Source organism: Eptesicus fuscus, chromosome 2, assembly GCF_027574615.1.
Source record: "Eptesicus fuscus isolate TK198812 chromosome 2, DD_ASM_mEF_20220401, whole genome shotgun sequence".
Lineage (NCBI taxonomy): Eukaryota > Metazoa > Chordata > Mammalia > Chiroptera > Vespertilionidae > Eptesicus > Eptesicus fuscus.
In genome coordinates this window covers 60,475,864-60,496,319 of record NC_072474.1, presented here as the reverse complement: position 1 = coordinate 60,496,319, position 20,456 = coordinate 60,475,864, and the positions used below count along the sequence as shown (strand labels likewise).

Genomic DNA, 20,456 nt, shown 5'->3' with positions numbered 1-20,456 from the left:
GGTCACCCACGCTGCGGGTGCTGTCACTGCAGTCCTCCATCCGGAGCCACCGCCCCCGCTTCCATCCTCCCACGGGTCTCCCCGGGAGGGCGGTGGTGTTCCTCGCCATTTGGTTGGCGCCAGCTAGAGGGCGTGGGCCGGGCGGAGCGGGGCCGCGCGGCTCCAGGGGAGAAGGGAGGAGCGGGGCGTGGCCTCCGAGGAGGGCGTGGCCTCGCCTCCCGGGCGTTCCGGGGCCACCGGCGCGCGGAGTTTGCGAACCCCGAGTGCAGGGGCGCGCGACTCCTGCGCACTCGGCCGTCGCCGGTGCATCGCGAGCTCAGCTGCACCCTAGTCCCCGCGGCTCGGGAGTCGCGTCCCGTGCGAGACGCCACTGACCCCGAGAGGACGAGCTGCTCGCTCTGCGCTCTTCGCACTCACGCCCCTTCCTCCCCCCACCCCCCGCCCCCCGCAACAGGTCAGGGGAGGGCGGAGGCGGCGAGGACGCACGACCTGGAGACTGAAGAACGAAAGGTCTGGAAGGTAAGCGGAGCACTGCGCCCCCCGCCCCCCGGGTTGGGTGTGAGTCTGGCCCCGAACCGCCGCCGCTGACTTCTGGGAAGCCCAGGCTCTCCCCCGCCTGGCCGCCGGCTTCCCAGCACGCTGACTCAAGTCGCTGGCCTTCCCACTTTTCCGGTGGGAACCTCCGGAGGCGCGGAGCTTGCACCGCCCTCACTTGCAAATGAGCGGCAGGTACCTAGAGAGACACCCGGGGCGGGGGGGGGGGGGGGGGGGGCCCACAGGAAGAGACCCATCCTTCTCCCCCACTCCCACCTCCCCACGTCGGGCATCTGCCGGAGTGCCCCGCGTCTAACGGAACGCTGTTCGGTCGCTTGAACCCGGTCCCAGGGTTGCGTAAGAGAAGCGTCCCAGAAGTTTCTCGGGGCGTAAAAGCGGGGCTTTTTCTCTCCCCCATCCTCGGCGCCCCCTCTTCCCGGCACTGTCACCCCTCCCCCCTGGCGCCTAGTGGAGAGGAGCGGTTCCAGTCTCAGCTGGTGGAGGTGGAGAGGGAGGCGCGCGGCGGTGGTCCGCAGCCCCCGGCGAGGGAGGGGACCGGTTGGAGGCGTCTCTGCGACGTGCCCCTGGGCGAGGGCGGCGGCGCCCGCGGAGCGTGGGGCTGGGGAATTTCTCCGGCTCCTCTTCCCCTGCGCGGGATCCGCTGGGACTGGCGCCTGCGACTTGGGGAGCGCTAGGGCGGGCGCGTTACGGGGGAGAGGAATTGGAGGGTGGTCTGAACCGCACTTTCCCTTACGGGAATGTCAGTGAAAGAAGCTGCGAGGGGCGTTTGAGGGTCTCGGTACCTTCCTAGTCCGTGGGTCTTCTAGGAGTTTCCACACCCCATATTGTTATGCAAATTGTCCCTGGAAGATCCTGGGCTTTGAGGTGGAGGTGTGTCCTGGGGGGGGGGGGGGGGGGGGCGCGGTAGGGAGGGCCTTGCGGACCCAAGGTTTGGGTTTGCGTCTGGAGGGTGGGAGGGGGTGATTTTAACCCTGTTGGCGCCCGTTGGAGGCGGGAGGCGGAGGGTATGATACACCATCCAGGAACCAGACGGATTTTCAACCTTCTAAGGAAGCGAAACCGTAAATTAAGGCGAAGACCTAGTCTGCGTTCCCTGGGACAGCTGCAAAGGGAGAGGGACTCGGTAATTGAGGCTTAGACACGTCCGGCGAGGGAGATGCCGGGGAGGCGCGGGGGTTCGGCTTGTGCCAGGTTATTTCAGAGCAAGGTCCTGCAGAGCTGGTAGACCTTGCTCAGCTGGTAGCGGGTAGGCGGCGGTGGGTTTCTCCCCCAGACCCCCGTGCTGTCAGACTCCGAGTGGGGAGAGAAAACACGAAAAAGAAAAATAAAGACCTTTGGACCCAAGAGTCTAACTAGTTCTGCTGAGAGGCTTACGACTAACCCAGGCATGGCCTCTTTCAGTGTTTACTTCCTCTGTCTAATGCATTTCCTTAGCTCGCCTTTCGTCGGCAGTGGAAAGGATTCCTTGAGTGGATATTCTGGGAATAAATTCACAGGAGAGTTGAACATTCTGGATGGTTTGCCTGCTTTAATTTAAAGGTGTCTCTTGCCACAGTCGGGGAGGATTGTATTTGAAGATAAATATGTGGAAAAGGAATGGGGAGAGAACTAAGGGATCAATGACCCAAGAAAATGAAGGGAGACTAGGAGAGAAAGCAAGAAAATGGGTAACTAATACTTAAAGCTATCTGAATTCAACTAATTTGGGAGAGAGGGAGTGGAGGGAAGGATTTGGGACAGATTCAGTCACTTGAAGACAAAAAGGTGTTGAAGAGTGGAATACAAGGCTTTGACAAAAGGTATTGGGGACTCCCCCGCTCCCACCTATCTTTTCTTTTCTAAATATGACTTTAAGGCTTGATGAGGCTGGGGATGTGAGACTTGCAGGTATATTACTGTGAACTCTCTTGCTCCCCACTTGCCGGAGGAAAGTGAGCTGTTACGTATCAGAGTTAATATGTCTTATTCACTTACTGTAGCAATTGAATTTCTGTAGCGTCCTTGGCATTTGTCTTTCCTTAACTCTTCAAATTTGTACAAATACAATTTCAAAGAATCATAATGTGCTTAACTTAGAATTCAAAAACCATCCTGAGACAGAGAATTTATGGCAAGAGTTAAAGCCCAGCAGATTTTAAACATTGCTTTCTCCTGCCAGCTGCAGAACATGTTTTTTTTTTGTTTGCTTGTTTTTGTTTTGCCACCAGAAGTCACTGTTTCACTGGGGTCACAAGACAGTAGTGAGTAGACTGGCTACATCAAACCGGCTGCTTCTCCGGGTTCCTATCTGGCTTAACTGAATTTTGTGATGAGTTGGTTGAACTAAAAGTTACTGTTTTTTAAATTTTTATTGAGCTCTACAAAGCAATGTATATTGCCTTGGGAGTTGAAAAGATGGGTAAAAACTTCTTTTTAATGTTTTACAAAGTGAAAGAAGTTTCGTCCTCAACTCTGTAATTGGTGCTCTTTCGTAAAAAATTTTGCATAGTCCTTTCTAAAGTTAGTTGACTGCTCCAAATCTTGAGATGGATTTATGCTTTCACTTTTTAAAAGGTAAAGCTAATTTACATATAAATATTTCGGATCATACACAGGGAACAATATACCCTGCAGATGTCCCGTAAGGTATGGCAACATAACAGGGCTATTCATCTGACTGTTAAAGCCCTACACTGAAAACTGGCCTTCAACTTGAATCTATTTGCCATCTTATCTTAGATATGTCTGTTAAAGCTAAAAGCCCAAAGTTCCCCTATTTCAAGACTCTAGACCGTTAACTAATTTTTCAGGAGATTGAGAAAGTATGTTGGAGACAGTACAAATTAAGGAACTCCATTTACCAGAAATATACAAAGCTTTGTATATAATTGTAAAATAAATTGTATTTCCCTCATTAAATTATAAATTCAACAATGGTTTCTATTCCCAAATGATATAATTGGCAGTGGTTTTGTGTGTGTGTGTGTGTGTGTTTTAAGCATTCTTTCTCTCTATTATATACAGTTGTAGCTTATTTAATATTTGCTGAATTATTAAAATTCCACCACCGGCCAAAACTGGTTTGGCTCAGTGGATAGAGCGTCGGTCTGCAGACTGAAAGGCCCCAGGTTCGATTCCGGTCAAGGGCATGTACCTTGGTTGCGGGCACATCCCCAGTAGGGGGTGTGCAGGAGGCAGCTGGTCGATGTTTCTTTCTCATCGATGTTTCTAGCTCTCTATCCCTCTCCCTTCCTCTCTGTAAAAAAATCAGTAAAATATATATTTTTAAAAATTCCACCACCGGGCAGAAATAAATGTGCACTATGTTGTTCTTTGTAGGTACACATCCCTTATTCCTGACCATTTAGTAGTATATGTGCAGGACAGTTTGTTACAGACTTGAAGCCATGAGGCCCCAAGGCCATCGGGGTTGCTAATTGCAGTTGCTGTCTTATCCTTAGGACAGAACTCCTTCACTCGTGTTCTCCAGGGGAAGGACATCAGCCTATTTTTCTTAAATTGTCTGGCCCATTTTAAACATGACGAAGGATTTCTTGTTAGAGCAACTTTTTCCTACTAAAAGACTGAGATTATTGTGAAAAGTGGAGCCCAGAGGAATCAATTATATCATTAGTATAATACCTCATAGTTATTCCTGATACCTCCTGAGCATCTTCTATGTGCCAGACAGTACTCCGAGCAGGTGGAGTGTATGTTCATGTAGCACAAAAGCTGTTTACCAGCGCTCACAAGACGTATCACTTAAGTCTAATTGTGACTCTGAATTTGGAGTTCATTTTCCATTTGAAAATCAGGAAATTGAGTTGAAGAAGTGACTTGACCATGACTCAAAGCCTGGTGCCCTTTCTGCTGTGGTACACTGTGCTGGCTGTGTTGATATGTGGTTTCCTGTTTTCCAGGAATTACAGCTTGACTCTAAATAAAATATAAATAGTGTATCTCCTTGGCTAAGTAATTCTTTCTGATCATTATGGGAATGAAAAAGGAGGTATTTTCATTTAGCATTCTGGACATATGTTTGCGACTCCAAAGGAAAATATTATGCAGACCTATTAAACAGACATGTGGTGTTTATTTGCACCAGATGAAGATCTTTACCTTCCTAAAAATGAAATGCAAGGGCTTATGAACCGTGCTTGAAATTTGTTATTCAAGTTATGAAAAGTCAGTTCGCAGTCCAGGATAGACCCATCCCATTTCCTTCCATCTTGTAGATTCGGTGAACATATAGAGAGCGTAAGCATCAGAATCTCCTGGAAGGCTTGTTAAAACACACATGTCCTGCTCCTCTCCCCCAAGTTTCTGATTCAGTAGTCTGCGGTAATGCCCAGGAATTCGCACATGTAACATGTAACATGTTGATGCTGCCAGGTCTGGAACTACACTTTGAGAACTACTGAAGTATAGCAGAGAATTTAGAAGTATGCTTTCTGAGCCCGACAGATTGGGCTTGAATCTTGGATAGGACACCCACTAGCTATTAGACCTTAGGAAAATTACTTAACTTCTTGTTAACTGTGAAGGCTCTGAAACTTTACCCTATTTTCAAGCTAACAAACCTGCCACAGTCTCATGCACTCCTGGGAATGACTTTATCTAGATACTAGTGGCCCAGTGCACGAAATTCGTGCACGGGGGATAGGGTGTGTGGGGGGGTCCTCTCAGCCCAGCCTGCACCCTCTCCAATCCAGGACCCCTCGGGGGATTTCCGACTGCTCACAGGGATTGGGCCTAAACCGGCAGTCGGACATCCCTCTCACAATCCGGGACCACTGGCTTCCAACTGATCACCTGCCTGCCTGCCTGATTGCCCCTAACTGCCCCCCCCTGCTGGCCTGGTCACCCCCAAGTGCCCCCCTGCCGGCCTGGTCGCCCCCAACTGCCCCCCTGCCAGCCTGACCACCCCTAACTGCATCCCCCGCTGGCCTGGTCACCTCTTACTGCCACCCCTGCCGGCCTGGTCGCCCCCAACTGCTCCCCCACCAACCTGGTTGCCCCACGCAGCCTGCTGCTCAGTTGTTTGGTCACCCCTCACTGACCCCCCTGCTGGCCTGGTTGCCCCATGCGGCCTGCTTGGTCGTCCGTTCAGTTGTTTCGGTTGCGACAGTTGCTTAGGCTTTTATATCTATATAGAGAGATATATATAAAAGCCTAATATGCAAAGTGTCTCCTCGGGAGTTCAATCACTCACTATGATGTGTGCTGATCACCAGTGGGCAGTGTGGAATGAAGGGAGGCTCAGGTGGCAGCCGGCACCTGGGGAAGGGAGGCCCCGGCCGGCAGCCAGCAGCCGCTAGGGACCCTACCCATGCATGAATTTCGTGCACTGGGCCTCTAGCTACTAATAATAGCTGTAGCCAGAGTATCAACATTTTCTTACACTGGTTCCCTAAACCCCAGTTCCCAAAGGGAGATGTGGAGAGAGCCAGGTGACACCTGCAAAGACAGTGGGTTGCATTACAGGAGAGGAATCCTGAGTTTAGGGAATCCTAATCTTTTATAATGGGCAGTAAGCATGCATGCCCATTACTCCAGAGGGACACGTTATCTTGATGATACTGGACAGTCAATATGTTGCCCTTTGCTAGAGGGAGACACCATCTCTGTTTTCTGAGACTGTTCTCTGTACAAGCATCCTTAAAGGTTGTCTGGAACAATGGCATTTGGTGCTTCTGCCTGTACAGTGTGCAGAAATGCCATAGGCCCAAGGAGGATTGGCTCTCATTATAAAATGGGGTTAACAATGTAGTAGTACCTCCCTTATTGGGTACTTGGGTAGATTAAAGGCACTAAGATTTGGCAAGTACTTGGAGCAGAGCTTAAGTGCTACATAAATATTTCCTACTGGAGGCCCTAGCAGCTGCCAGCTGCTGGCCGGGGGCCCCCCTCCCTTCCCCCGGCTGCCTGCCTCCACTGCTGGCCAGGGTCTCTCTCCCTTCCCCCAGCCAGCCCGCCCTGGTTGAACTCCTGAAAGAACTCCCGGTCGAGGGGACAGTTTGCATACTACACTTTTATTATATAGGACTAGGGGCCCAGTGCATGAATTCGTACATCTTGAAAGGAACTGTGGGCTTTGAGGCTGCGTTGGGCACAGGGGCGGGTCTCAGCCCATCCTCTGCGCCCCCGCCCAGCCCCTCCCACCGTGGCCCTGGTCCCCTGTCTGCCGGCAGCCCCACTCCCGCCACTGCTCCCACCTGCTGACGGGGCCGGCAGCCGCCACTTGCACCTGCTGACAGTGCCGAGTGAACAGGGCCAGTGCCGGACCAGCAGCAGGTGCGAGCGGGGCTGGTGCCAGCAGCAGGTGCAAGTGCCGGGCGGGACCACGGCGCGCAGGAGCAAATAATTTTCAGTAACCACCAGAGGCTCACCCCAATGACAGCGCCTTGGTCTGGTGCCCCCACTCACCTGCTCCACCATCCCTCCGTGGCCAATGCCCACCATGTTTTGCGCACACCCCCTAGTGGTCAGCGCATGTCATAGCAACCGGTTCGGTTCAGTTGTTCCACCGTTTGTTCTATTTGCATATTAGCCTTTTCTTATATAGGATTATTACTCCTGAAGGACAAAAAAAATGTGTTTTTTAAGTGGTAAGTATTGCCTTATAAGATGAAATAATTTGATTTACTGAGTATCCCTAACTTTGAGTTTGTTCCAAGAAACTTCTTTAATGGGTCTAACTTCTGAAATGGGGATCATGCATCATAAGATATTTTACCAGCCCACGAGGAATGAAACAGCAACATTTAACTACTAATATTCATGTGCTCTACCTCCCATGTTTCTCTACCTCCTTATGGCTACACAGAGTTATGTGACTAATTCTGTCCAGTAGGCTGTCTGTGGGAGTAACGTGTATTTCTGGGCTGAGGCATTTAAGTGGCTCTTACAAGACCCTCCAACTGTCTCTTGTTACAGTAAACCCTGAAGCCTCATTTTGAGTTAGTGGAGCTTCCAACAGCTTGGGTTTCTCCAAGTGAAGAAAAGCTCCCTACCCTTCCCTCTACTCCAACACACCAACATGCAATGGACATAAAGAACGAGCATGAAATAATTCTTTGTTCTTGTCAAGCCACTGTGATTTGGGGGTTACTTTGCTGCTAAAACATAACCTGGACTATATTCTCACTATATTTCAGTGCCTATAATACCTGCCTGCTGTGAGAAAGTTGACAGCCAATTATCTATATCTATAAAAGCCTAAGCAACTGAACGACCGACCAAAACGATCAGTCGCTATGACGCGCACTGACCACCAGGGGACAGATGCTCAACACAGGAGCTGCCCCCTGGTGGTCAGTGCACTCCCACAGCAGGAGCACCGCTCAGCTGACTGAATGGTCCCCGCGGCCCACCAGCCTGGCCGGCAGCCACTCACTGCCTCAGTAGTCCTGCAGGTCCAGTCTCTGGAGAACGGGCCAGGCACCAACGGATCAGTGCCGCCAGCACAATCCTGACAGCGCTGCTGACCTCCTGGAAGTCAGCCTCAGGCACCGCGTCTGCTTCCCCTCCCTAGATGCTCCACAAGGAACAAACAATATAAAAGCTGCCGGGTGGCTCCCGACAACCAGCGCGAATGTCAGTGGGACGGATCCGGATCCCGGGCTGGCAAGGGCGTCCCACCGCCCGCACAGAGGGCTGGTCGCGTCCTGGCCCCCCCACCCCAACCCCCCTGGGGACCCCATCCGTGCACGAATTCGTGCACCAGGCCTCTAGTTTTAAAATATAGACTCTGGGTGAATATACTAGTATATGGAAAGCTAGACATGAGGTTTGCTTTCTGCTGAGGGAATATAAGCAATTAACATCTGTCTAATTAGTGTACATTAATTTCAGAAAGTGTTAAGTACTGTAGAAAGAGGTGTGGTCAACACTGATATTTAGGAAAATGCCCACTCCCATTTGTTGTTGCTAAGGGAACCTTCATGTATGGGGGCCTACATTGTACTCAGCCTCAGGTGACAGCTCATGTGCGTTCTCAGTGATTACACAACTTGTATTCTGATTTCTCTGTCTCTCCTGCAGCCAGCTTGAGGCCATGTGACCTAGTTATTTTTTTAAAAGCCAAAGTTTTGGGGCTAGATGTTCCTTTTTTTTTTTTTTTTACAAAAGAAGGCATAGCCACCACATCCTCTCATTTTCTTCTTGCCTGGAATGTAGATGAGATGTTGGGTTAGGACAGCAACCTTTTCGTGCCAGGAGGTGACAGGCATAAAGACAGCAGGCTGAAAATGGCAGAGCCGGAGACAGAGCCGCTGAGGGCCTCACTGAACAGCTACACCTATACCAGTAGCTGCCATCTTCTAGACTCGCTATAGGAGAAATGTAAATGTCTATTAATTAAGCCACTGTTACTTGCAGCGAGATACATTCCTAACCTGCATAGAGTCTAATGGAATAGGGGCGGGGGAGGGGGGGGTTGGAGACACCGGTGTGGTTGAGGGCACACCTGTGCAATGTTAGCTGTTATAATCAGGTAAGGCCTCTTTGAGAAGGGACCATTGTACTGAGACCCGAATGATGAAAGGGAGTCAACAGGATGTGGGGTGTGTACTTGGGTTTGGGGTAGTGCCAGAGCCCCCTTGAACAAATAGTTGAAGTGGAGAAGAGATAGTTGGGGAAATTGTGTTCCATGATGGATTTCTAAGCTTGTGGGCTCCATATGGCATTGGAGCTAAAGGACCTGGAGGTGATCTGTCAGTTTGGAGCCCCTGGGAGATTATGATCTACGTGGGGTAGAATTCTGGAGAATTCAGAGGAAAACAGAGTGTGTGACCCATGACTCACCACTGACACATTGTCCATTAGGAAGAGACTGTTATTCCTGGAGGGAATGTGTGGGGCCTCCAGACTGAGTTCCTTTCCTCAGAGTCTCCTATGGAAACTGCGTCAGAGTCATGGGGCTTTGAGACCGGCATAGCTGTTTGTCCGGTTGAAGAGCCTCTCTAATGCATGAATTCTCCATGGCATGTGCTTTGGTTGGCAGAAAAATAACCGGAGCAACTACTACCATTTATCGAGTGCTTACCATGAGCTGAGCGTTATCCTAAAAGTACTGCAAACATTTAACCCTGCAGCAACCCCATGAAGCCCCGTGTTACTGATGAGGAAGCTGAGATCTTAGAGAACAGTATTTTCTTGAGGTCATAGAGCTAGCAGGTTGCAAAGCAGGGCTTTTAACTAGCATGTCATTTAAAAAAAAAAAAAAAAAAAGGACTCCTGAGGGGAGGTTCCCTGGAATGTGCTAGGTTTTAGAAGCACTTAATGACCTAGAACAGAATATTTAAAATATCCTGAGTCGTATTTTGTATTCCTTCCCTTTTTACTTTCCTTTTTTAAACATATGATTATGCTGATTTTAGAGAGAGAGAAAAAGGGAGAGGGAAAAAGAGTGAGAGATGTCGATGTAAGAGAGAAACATTGATGCTGCATGCACCCAACCAGGAATCAAACCCTCAACCCGGGTATGTGCCCTGACCCGGAATCAAACCAGCAACCAAAGGACGACGCTCAACCAACTGACCAAGGCCCCCCCTTTTAAAAAAAAATATTTTTATTGACTTCAGAGAGGAAGGGAAAGGGAGAGAGAGATAGAAACATCAGTGATGAGAGAGAATCATTGATTGGCTGCCACCTGCACGCCCCCCACTGAGGATCGAGCCTGCAACCCTGGCATCTGCTCTGACCGGAATTGAACCTGGGACTCTTCAGTCCGCAGGGTGATGCTCTATCCACTGAGCCAAGCCAGCTAGGGCGGCCCTTTTTTCTTTCCTAAAAAAAAATTTTTTTTTACTTGACCTGTTTTACCTGCTATTTTGGGGGAGAAGAGCAGTTTGACATATATAGCATTTTTATTTCTGAATAAATTTATTTTGCAAGAGACTGGAAGGACCATAGAAGGGTCACTTAAATGTACCTGGCGAGGTACATTTCTAAATGAGACATAATAGTCTGTGTCACATACATAAAATTGAATGTAGATAGTGCTGACTTAAATAACAAGAGCTGCGATGTATTGAATATCTATGATGTGTCGGTATGCTAGGCATTTTAGCTAGATTATGTAATTCACTCTTCTCAGTACCTGTAAAATAGGCCATTTTTTATTTTACAGAGGGGAGCACTGAGGCTGATAGGGCTTAGTTTGCCCAAAGTGATCACCTGTCTCACTTGAACCTAGTTTATTTCTGCTGCACAGGACCAGGCCTGCAGGGGAGGGCAGTTGGGGGGGAGAATCAGGCCAGCAGAGGAGGGCAGTTGGGGGGGACCAGGCCTGCAGGGGAGGGCAGTTGGGGACAACCGGGCCTGCAGGGGAGGACAGTTAGGGGCGACCAGGCCTACAGGGGAGGGCAGTTGGGGGCAACCAGGCTGGCAAGGGCGGGTAGTTAGGGGTGACCGGGCCAGCAGGGGAGGGCAGTTGGGGGTGACCAGGCCTGCAGGGGAAGGCAGTTAGGGGCAATTGGGCCGGCAGGGGAGCAGTTAGGCGTCGATCAGGCAGGCAGAGGTGATCAGGCTGGCAGGCAGAAGCAGTTAGGGGCAATCAGGCAGGCAGGTAGGTGAGCAGTTTGGAGCCAGCATTCCTGGATTGTGAGAGGGATTTCCGACTACCCGTTGGGATCGGGCCTAAAGGGGCAGTCGGACATCCCTCAAGGGGTCCCAGATTGGAGAGAGTGCAGGCTGGGCTGAGGGACATCACCCCACCTCCGTGCACAAATTTTGTGCACTGGGCCTCTAATATAAAAATATTTGATTTAAATATTTATAGACCAGTACATTTTCCCTCCAACCCCCATATTTAGAGAAAAAAAAATGTTACAAAGGTAGTAGATGTTTCATTGCATAAGAATAAAAGGTGAAAGTGGCCTTTTTCAGAAAAGCTATTAGCAGTTTGGTATATGTGCATGTACACTTGTGTGGGAGTGTGTGTTACCATAAACGTAAATATGAAGCATTTTTAAGCTCACCTCGTGTTTTTGTTTTCACATTATGCATTTTGTTCAGCATCTTAGCTGGATAAACTTATTCTTTTGATGTTACATTGCATGTTGTGCTGTGTCCTAATGGATTTAGCCATTTCTGTGTTGGTATGTATTAGGTTACCAATTTTCTTCTTATATAAACTGTATTTTACTGGCACATACCTCCTTGTAGATACCTGAATATATATATAATCCTCACCAAAGGATATGTTCATTGGTGAGAATAAGAGAGAGAGAGAGGAGAGAGAAAGGGAGAGGAAGAGAGAGGGAGGGAGAGGGAGAAGGAGAGGGAGAGGGGGAGGGGGAGGGGGAGGAAAGCATTAATGAGAAAGAAACATTGATTGGCTGCCTCCTGCTCGTGCCCCAATCGGGTAGTGGAACTGGCAGCCTAGGTAGTGCCCTGACTGGGAATTGAACTCACAGCCTTTTGGTGCATGGGATGACGCTCCAACTAACAGCCACCCAGCCGGACGTGACTGTATTTTTAAGAAAGTTTTTTTGAAGAATTGATCAAGGGAAGCATATACGAATTTCCTTTCTTAGCCGTGGTTCAGGATAATACCTTCCTGACCACAGCAGGCCTCCATTCTAACCCGACCCTATGGCTGGCTTGCATGGCTACTCCATGCATCTGTGCAGGTCAGGGGTCAGCACCCCAACAGGCTTTCATCCGCTGACTTGGGTCTTACTGTGAGCCATGACTGAGATAGTCGATAATCTGGTGATTCCGCCTCCTCGCCCCTGCCTCTGTGGAAAGGACTGTGCCTTCCAGTGAAGTTGTGAATAGGAGTTGCTCAGACTAGTCCCTAGCTGTGCCCAGGGGCCACATCCCTCAGAAAATACGTCTCCACCCACCTCCCAACAAGTCAGTAATGGCACCCAAGGGTTGGGCTGAATTCTTCAGTCAGTCTTAGGTTACTCAGTCTCTAGAACCATTTTTTAAAATAATACACAGTTTTGGAGAAATTGCAGGTTCACAGCAAATTTGAGCCAAAGGTGCAGAGATTTCCCATAGATCTTCCTGCTCCACACATGCACAGCTTCCCCATCATCAGCATCCTCCACTGGAGTGTTGTATTTGCTACAACTGATGAGCCTACATGGACACATCATTATCACCAGTTCTAGGACCATATTTCACTATAGATCACAGTTTGCTCTTCACTTTGCTCAAATGTTACATTCTCTGACCACGCTATATAAAATTGCAATACCTATCCCACCGCTGCCACCAAAAAAATAAAAATAAAAAAATTGCAATACCTTACCTCATTTCCTCTCTGGCACTCTGTACTTTCTCTTCATTTCCCTCTCTATAGCACCTTTTAATGTTTAACATCTGTATGCTATGTTTTTGTTGTTGTTGTTTTGTTTTTAACCTCCTCTAGCTTGTAAACTCAGATGATGGCAAGAGTTCCCTTCCCTCTCATTCTCAGTTCCTGGCTTTGGGTAGAGGCGCAGGAATACTTGTTGGCTCAGTGAGTAAATGGTCAGACAGCGGACCCAGGGCCACTCCTTCAGGTTGGCAACCCTCAACATCCCAAACTGCCCTTTTAGTCTCTGCCGCTGTTGGGCTGCAAGCAGGTGGGGCATCTTCAAGGGGAGGGTCATGTGGGGGACTACCATCACCGACTCTTCTAAAGTATTCACATGGTTAGCAAGGTTAATGCCAAAATGAATGCCTGTTTTATTGATCACTTACTGTGTGCCGGCCCTGCATGCCAAGAGAAAGTGAGAGAGCAGCAAGGGAGGGGAGGGGAGAAAAGGTTAGAGGGGAAAGAGAGAAAATTATGGGGGCAAGGGGAGGGAGGAGGAAAGGCAGGATAGAAATAGAGAGAGGGGGAGAAAGAGAAATTAAAGTGTGTTTGAGAGAGGGAACGTGAGAGAGAATAAGGTGCGATGGGTGGTGGTGAGAATTTGGGAAACTTGCCAAATTCTAGGGCCACTCTAGCTGGTTGGAGGAGAGACCAACTCCAAAACATGTTTGACCCTGAAAAACGTGGTCACTACCAGAGTGCGTTTAATTAGAATATTTGCAGCATCTGTTTCATTCTTTTGCGGGAGGAGAGAGGAATGACACATGCTATCGACTCATCTGGAAACATTGTGGTCTCCAAGTCAGCAATTTCATTTCATGGAGAGCGAGATGAAAGAGGAAAGGCCTTATCGGGAGTCAGAGTGGAGCTGAAGTGCTATGGTCGGTGTTTCCACTTCAGCCCCAAGTGTAGCAGTGAGCCTGACAAACAAGCAGGCAGCTGAAATGGTTACAAGTTGCATGCAGAGTTTCCATTCGTATCAAAGAGTGTGTTAAATCTGTACGACGATAATTTAGTAACATACCCTTGGCCTTAAGGATGTTTGAAAAAATAAAAGCTATTTAAAGCGAGTTAGGAGAAGTGCAATAAAATTACAAACACAAGAAAGGGAAAAGGAAACAGCTGGTGATAGTGTTAACCGTAGAGAGAGAGGTTGTTTCTAGAGATCCACAAGGTGGTAGGAAGGCCATCTGCCCAGGTTGGATCACACACACACATTCTCTCTCTCTCTCTCTCTCTCTCCTCTCTCTCTCTCTCTCTCTCACTCACACCCCTCCCACCTCCCCACCCACACACAATATCCATTACTGTTATGAGTGATTGCTCAAGAATTGCCTTGGGGATTAATTAAGTACCTTTTATGAGTGGAAGTAAAATCTTAAGATTGGGTTTTACTGGGGGCCCACTTTTTTATTTTATTACGTGTTGAATTCTTACATAAAGATCAGTGTTGATTGCCTTTCTCTTGCCTACTCCTTTGCCCTTCCTCCTCCTGGTTCTAGTGAAGATGATGACACAACCTGTTATTTCAGGAAAATTACTTAACTGAGTTATAGTTTTCTTATCTGTACAATGGGGCATTAGTATCTACCTTGCAAGTTTATTGCAGTGTTTACATGAAATGTCATTTTTAAAAAAGCATTTAACACGATGCTTAGCACATAGTAGACACTGGGGAAATGTTATTTCCTTTCTTCTCATGATGAACTTGTGCACGTTTTTTTCTTGTTGAAATGGCTTTGAGTAGCAGCCTCAGAATTAAAAGTGCATTTTTCCTTTGCTTTATGCTAGCTGATTTATTCATGCAACTTGGGAGTTGGTAAAGAACCATTCTCTAATCCCAAAGAGAACTTTGAATTCTGTCTCCAGTAAGATTTCTTACAGGTCAGATGTGCCTATGAGTTTACTTATGGACTGATACTCATAAGCTCTTTCTCTTTCAGATGAATACACTTGTCATTTTCCACTGACTGGCAGCAATGGCATTCACTGAAAGAGTCAGCAGCAGCAGCAGCAACAGGTAACCGTGAAATCTATGATTCAAAGATAAGATGATATTTAATTTTATAATCTACTTTTGAAAGAATAAATTGGCTCTTTTTCACTTTTTGCAATTTATGAACTCTCTGGTGCATGAAAATGTGTGAAAAATTTAGTTTTCTCTACACAAAGTCAAACCTGTTATACTTTCTTTAAATCTAGTACCTACTTTCTGAGTCTCAACTCATCTCTTTAACATGTGGATGTCACATTAGATCAGCATCCTAATTCAATGTTCAAGACACTGGTCCATATTGCACTAATTTGATAAAATGTGCACATACTAGTATTCAGCATGTGCTGGAACAAACATCATAATGAAACTCACCTTATCACGAGAGCCTTGAAGGAGGAAATTCTATCATTGTTAACATTTTCTGACTTTTACATTTGTTCCTCCAACTCTGCACATACAGTTAACTGTCATCTTGCATATGCTACATGGCCAGTGTCAGTTGAGGGTTGCATGTTCACTTTCTGAAGCAGTTATTAAGAATAACTCATTCGAGCCCTGGCCCATGTTGAATGGTTAGAGCACAGGTCAGTGCAATGAAGGGTCTCGGGTTCAATTCCCCGTCAAGGGCATGTACCTGGGTTTCAGGAATGATCCCAGCTTGGTCAACCAATCCATCTATCTCCTCACATCAATGTCTCTCACTTTCTCCCTCTGTCTCTCTTCCTCCTCCCCTCCCTCTCTTCCCCATTCCCCCATCCCCCCATTCCCTCTCTCTCCTCTACTCTCTCTGAAATTCTCAGGTAGGTACTAACAAAAAAAAGAATAACTCTGCTCTGCCGGTTGGTTGAGCGTCGACCTATGATCCAGGTCACGGTTCAATTCCCATGCCTGGGTTGTGGGCTCCATCCCCAGTAGGGGGCATGCAGGAGGCAGCCGATCAATGATTCTCTCTTATCATTGATGTTTCTCTCTCTCCCTCTCCCTCTCCCTTCCTCTCTGAAATCAATAAAAATATATTTTTAAAAAAGAATAACTCATTTGATAGCCAGGAAGAATTCTTAATGTCATTGATTAGTGTGTTTTTAAAAATTCTAGTAGATATTAAAAAACATATTAAAGTATGAGACATGTAAACTCAAACTTAATTCATATTTATTGATTAATAGATGATGGTGCCTGACCATCCTGGATCCTTTCCTGCTTCCTCCCCCTTTCTGTTCATTTAAAACACTCTCTATCCCAGGTGGTTCTGGCACTGTTGTTAAGCAGGACACTCTCTCCTCCCCCACAGAGAAGGCATGTGACCAGGCTGCAGCACTCCACTCTGCGAGAGCCTGGGGGGGGGGGACTGTTGTCCTCTGTCTTTAGGCTTGTTCATAATGTTCGGTTACACATAAGTTTTACATTTCTATGTAGTTAAATGTCTTGTTCTTTATGCATTCTGGTTTTGATTGTGCTTAGGTCTTTCTTACTCCAAAACTATGAAAATAATGTCATGTGTTCTCTGCAGAGCTTGAATGGTTTCATTTTTTGCACTTAAATCAGAATTTGTAAGCTGGTGGCCTATGGGCTAGATCTGGCCAACAGATGGGCTGTGTTCAGCCCCTCACAGTTTTCTAAAAAGGTGTAGCTGCCCATGTTTTTTACATAACAATCTAGACTTTTATCTTCTCTTGAAAAACATCAGGTTTAACCACCTTGTCATGCATTGCCATAAAGAAACAGACGTGAAGAGCCACTGCTCTTGTAAACAGGGCCTGAGCGTGCTAATTCAGAACTTCCCAAGAAGTGGTATGTCATCAGTACTTCCCAGGTGTGCTAAGATGTGACTCCTCTCAGCCTGCAGGTCAACCAGAACTCCCACCTGATTTCCTCCTGCAGACATCTGCTGTGTTGGCTTGCCCCAGCGAGATTTGGTATTAATTAAAAAAAAAAAAAAAAAAGTTGGGAAAGCACAGATGTTTTCTAGTTCCCTACAATTCCCACACAGTTGGTTTCGCACATTTAGTTAGCTGCTTAGCCCTCTTAAATTGCCTTTGACTTTATAGTATTTTGATCCATTTGTAATAAATTTTAGTGTAAAGTATGTGTTGTAAATTTCCATATTAATAAGAAAATGAAAAGTCCAGGGGATGTTAAGGAGGCTTTTTTTTTTTTTTTGTAAAAGCAAAAGTCTAGCCAGTTGTTTTAACATAATTTATTAAATCATCTATCTTTCGTCCACTGATTTAAGTGCTGTGTCTAAATCCCATCACATTCTGGAGTCTATTATACTATTGTTCCCGTTGATTGTTTCTTCTGGTGCCATCCTATTTTGTTGTATTTTTATAGATCCTAATATTCAGGCAGATTCTTTGTTATCACTTTTCATTTTTAGGATTTTTTATAGCTATTCTATTCACAACTGATTACATTTTTACGTGTGCTCTGAAGTCCTTTGTTATTTTTGAGAAAAATTATTGTTGGCATTTTGATTAGGGTCCCTTTGAATTCATCAATTAGGGAGTGTTGAATTCTATAGACTATTAAAACTGGGCCTTCCTACAAAAGAACCTATATGTCAGATTAATGAAAAATTAAAGGGGATGAAGACATTTTAAATTTCAACTGTAAGATTTTTGTGGAGATCTGATTTTTTCAGAAATTTCTAGTCGTTGACATTGCATCCAGTATAATTTCTGGTGTCAGTGGCAAGATTAAAAAGATATTTTGCTTCCTATTGTTGCTAATTAAAGTAGGATGGGTGACTGCCCTTTGTAGTAACATTCTAGCAGTTACAGCATTATTTATTAATTATTATTATTATTATTATTTGTTACAATATCTTTCTCGTTCCTCCTCTCCTTGAAGTACTGCTTTTAATTTTAATACCCAGTACACGTGATAAGAGAGGGGAATCCTCAACGGAGCTCTGTTTTTAATATATACAAACAGCTCACTTGTTTGAATGCTGCGTCATGGCAGGCTTTAATCTTTTAGTAGTCCAGAAGAGAACATCAGATTTATGTGGCACTGGTCCAGGACTAGCACATATTTTAAAGGAAACAGATGTGTATTGAGTGTGCAGCTCTGATCACTCAAACTACATAGGAGTCGGAGTGCAAACCCTTGCTATGCTCAGGGCTATCAGAAGTCCTAAGTGTGGACAGACCGTGAATGTAATGTGTAATGACAATATTTGTTTTAGTTCTTATAAATAATTAAGGCTTCTGCTGTGATTTCCAGATTTATCAGCATTAGACACCATCGAACCTGAGTCACTTCTATTTCCCCCCACCTTCTTTCCCTTCCCCTTTCTTTTTGTTCTTTCTAAAAATTGTTCTTGGGAGTATGACAAACTGAAAAGGACAGACATTACTATACAGTTAATGCATCTGCACAAAGTGAACACGCTTGCGTAACCAACCGGTTAAGGGACACTCCAGAAGCCGGGCCTGTCCCCTTTCAGCTGTTACCTCTCTCATTATACTGTTCTGACTTGTAATACCAGGGATTTGTTTTGCTTGTTTTAGAATCTTATTTAAATACTAGAGGCCTGAAGCACGAAATTCATGCAAGGGCCTCGAGGCTGCCTCTGCCTCCTCTGCCTTGGCCTCCTCTGCCTTGGCCCCTGCCCGCCATGGCGGCTGGGGGCCTCTGCCGTCTCTGCCTCCTCTTCCTCCCCTACCACCAAGGCTCTGTCCAGAAGGTCGTCCAGCCTAATTAGCATATTATACTTTTATTATTATAGATACTCATGAAGTATACTCTTTCAGGTTTTCTATTCAATTTTGATGTTTTTCCTCCTATTTCATAAATAAATATTTTTAACATTTAAAAATCTTTATAATAATAATGTATTCTACATTAATAAACTATATTAGTTATATGTTATACTAGATGCCCAGTGCACGAATTCGTGCATGGGTGGGGGGCCGTCCGGCCCGCCCTGATCAGGGCGATTGGGAGCTGGGCGGCTGTGGGGAAGGGCCGCTGGCAGTTGGCTGGCTCCACCCCCTGGTGGAACTCCCAGTTGAACTCCCAGTCGAGGGGACAATTTGCATATTAGCCTTTTATTATATAGGATAATCACTATTAAATATTTTTTATTTTATTTTTCCATAGTATAACATGATAATGTAATTATTCTTACTCTTTCTTCCACTTCTCTCTCTTCTGTCCTTCAACTATTGGCTCTGCTTTTAGTTTAAAATTGTCCAGGTTGAGAGCCCATTTTATTTTACAGTTACCTGTGCCCTTGCAAGCTTTGTCTTGAAATTGTCAAAAAAAGTTTAAAAACCAACCAGCATTATTTACATTGTTTTGAACAGGAAGCAAAATAATCTTCAGAGCTTCATTTCTCCTCTGTGAGTTCAAAGTCAACCCAAGTACCACTTGAAAAAGAAGATTCATATTGATCAGGACAAATGAACTCTTATCTTTTCCTGAGGAAATGGTTCAAATTCATGCCACATTTTCAATTGCTTCATCTTTGAATGGTGCTTTTCTTTTTCCTGGAGTTTTTGTTGTTGTTGTCAAATGATCTTTTTAAGTATTTTCCTTTGTAGTTCTTAACGAGGCGGGCATTCCACTGCACCACTGCTGATGCCATCTGTGATGCCATGAGGGTGGTGGCCATCGGCATTGCAGCTCACAGAGTGGGCAGTCCCCTGTCTGTCCTGAATAGTCAGTGTCACTGTAATCCTCAGACCCTCTCAATCTCCTGTTGCTTGGGCAATGTCATCATCAACCTTCTTTGGAGCCAGACCCAGGAGACCGATCTTGGGGGTGAGGGCAGCTGTGGCACTGACTTCCCACTGGTGCACCTTGTGTATACGAGTTGGGGTCAAACTTCGGTGGCACGTTGAGGTGGCTGGTGTCAGATGGACCCGGATGCGGGACACCCGAAGAAAGCTGCACCTAGGCCTTCTTCGATCCAAACGCCAAAAGATTTCCTGGCGTTTTTAATGACTTCCTTTTTCCTTGTTGAAAGGGGGAACCTGCCTTCTTTCCACTAACTCATTCTCCTTCTGACCCTTCAGTACCTAGTGCTTGAAATCTCCCACTTTACTCCTGGAATCCTGACACTAAAATTACATTTTAAAAAGTATTTTTTTTTTCAATTAGTTTAAATTCATTATTTTTAAAATTAACTTTTATAAAGTGTGTGCTATATTATATTCTTCTGAGGTTGGGGCCAGGTAAGTGAAGCCACAGAATAAAGCTGGGGCACTTCCTGGGAAATTTTACTTGCTGTTAAGGGGGAAACATTATGATAAAACAAGAATGAAATAAATTTTATTTCAGGCCATGTTGCCAGATTTTTTGGAGACATAATTTTATTGTTTTCTGCCGTTAAGGGTGGGTACTTCTTATAAATGTCCTAGGACAGTGGTTGGCAAACTCATTAGTCAACAGAGCCAAATATCAACAGTACAATGATTGAAATTTCTTTTGAGAGCCAAAGTTTTTGTAAACTTAAACTTCTTCTAATGCCACTTCTTCAAAATAGACTCGCCCAGGCCCGTGGTATTTTGTGGAAGAGCCACACTCAAGGGGCCAAAGAGCCGCATGTGGCTCTCGAGCCCCAGTTTGCCGACCATGGTCCTAGGAGATATGCTGATAATGCTTTCT

General features: G+C 46.2%; 1 protein-coding gene across 1 annotated transcript in view; it reads left to right on the top strand.

The window, feature by feature from the left end:
• Positions 1-265: 265 nt before the first annotated feature.
• AFF1 (ALF transcription elongation factor 1) overlaps positions 266-20,456 on the top strand; it is a 194,375-nt gene continuing 174,184 nt past the window's right edge. Inside the window, exons 1-2 of the mRNA XM_028148276.2 lie at positions 266-519; positions 14,791-14,867. Coding sequence (XP_028004077.2) covers positions 14,827-14,867 — 41 coding nt within the window. The 5' untranslated portion in view covers positions 266-519; positions 14,791-14,826. The remainder of the gene's footprint in view (positions 520-14,790; positions 14,868-20,456) is intronic.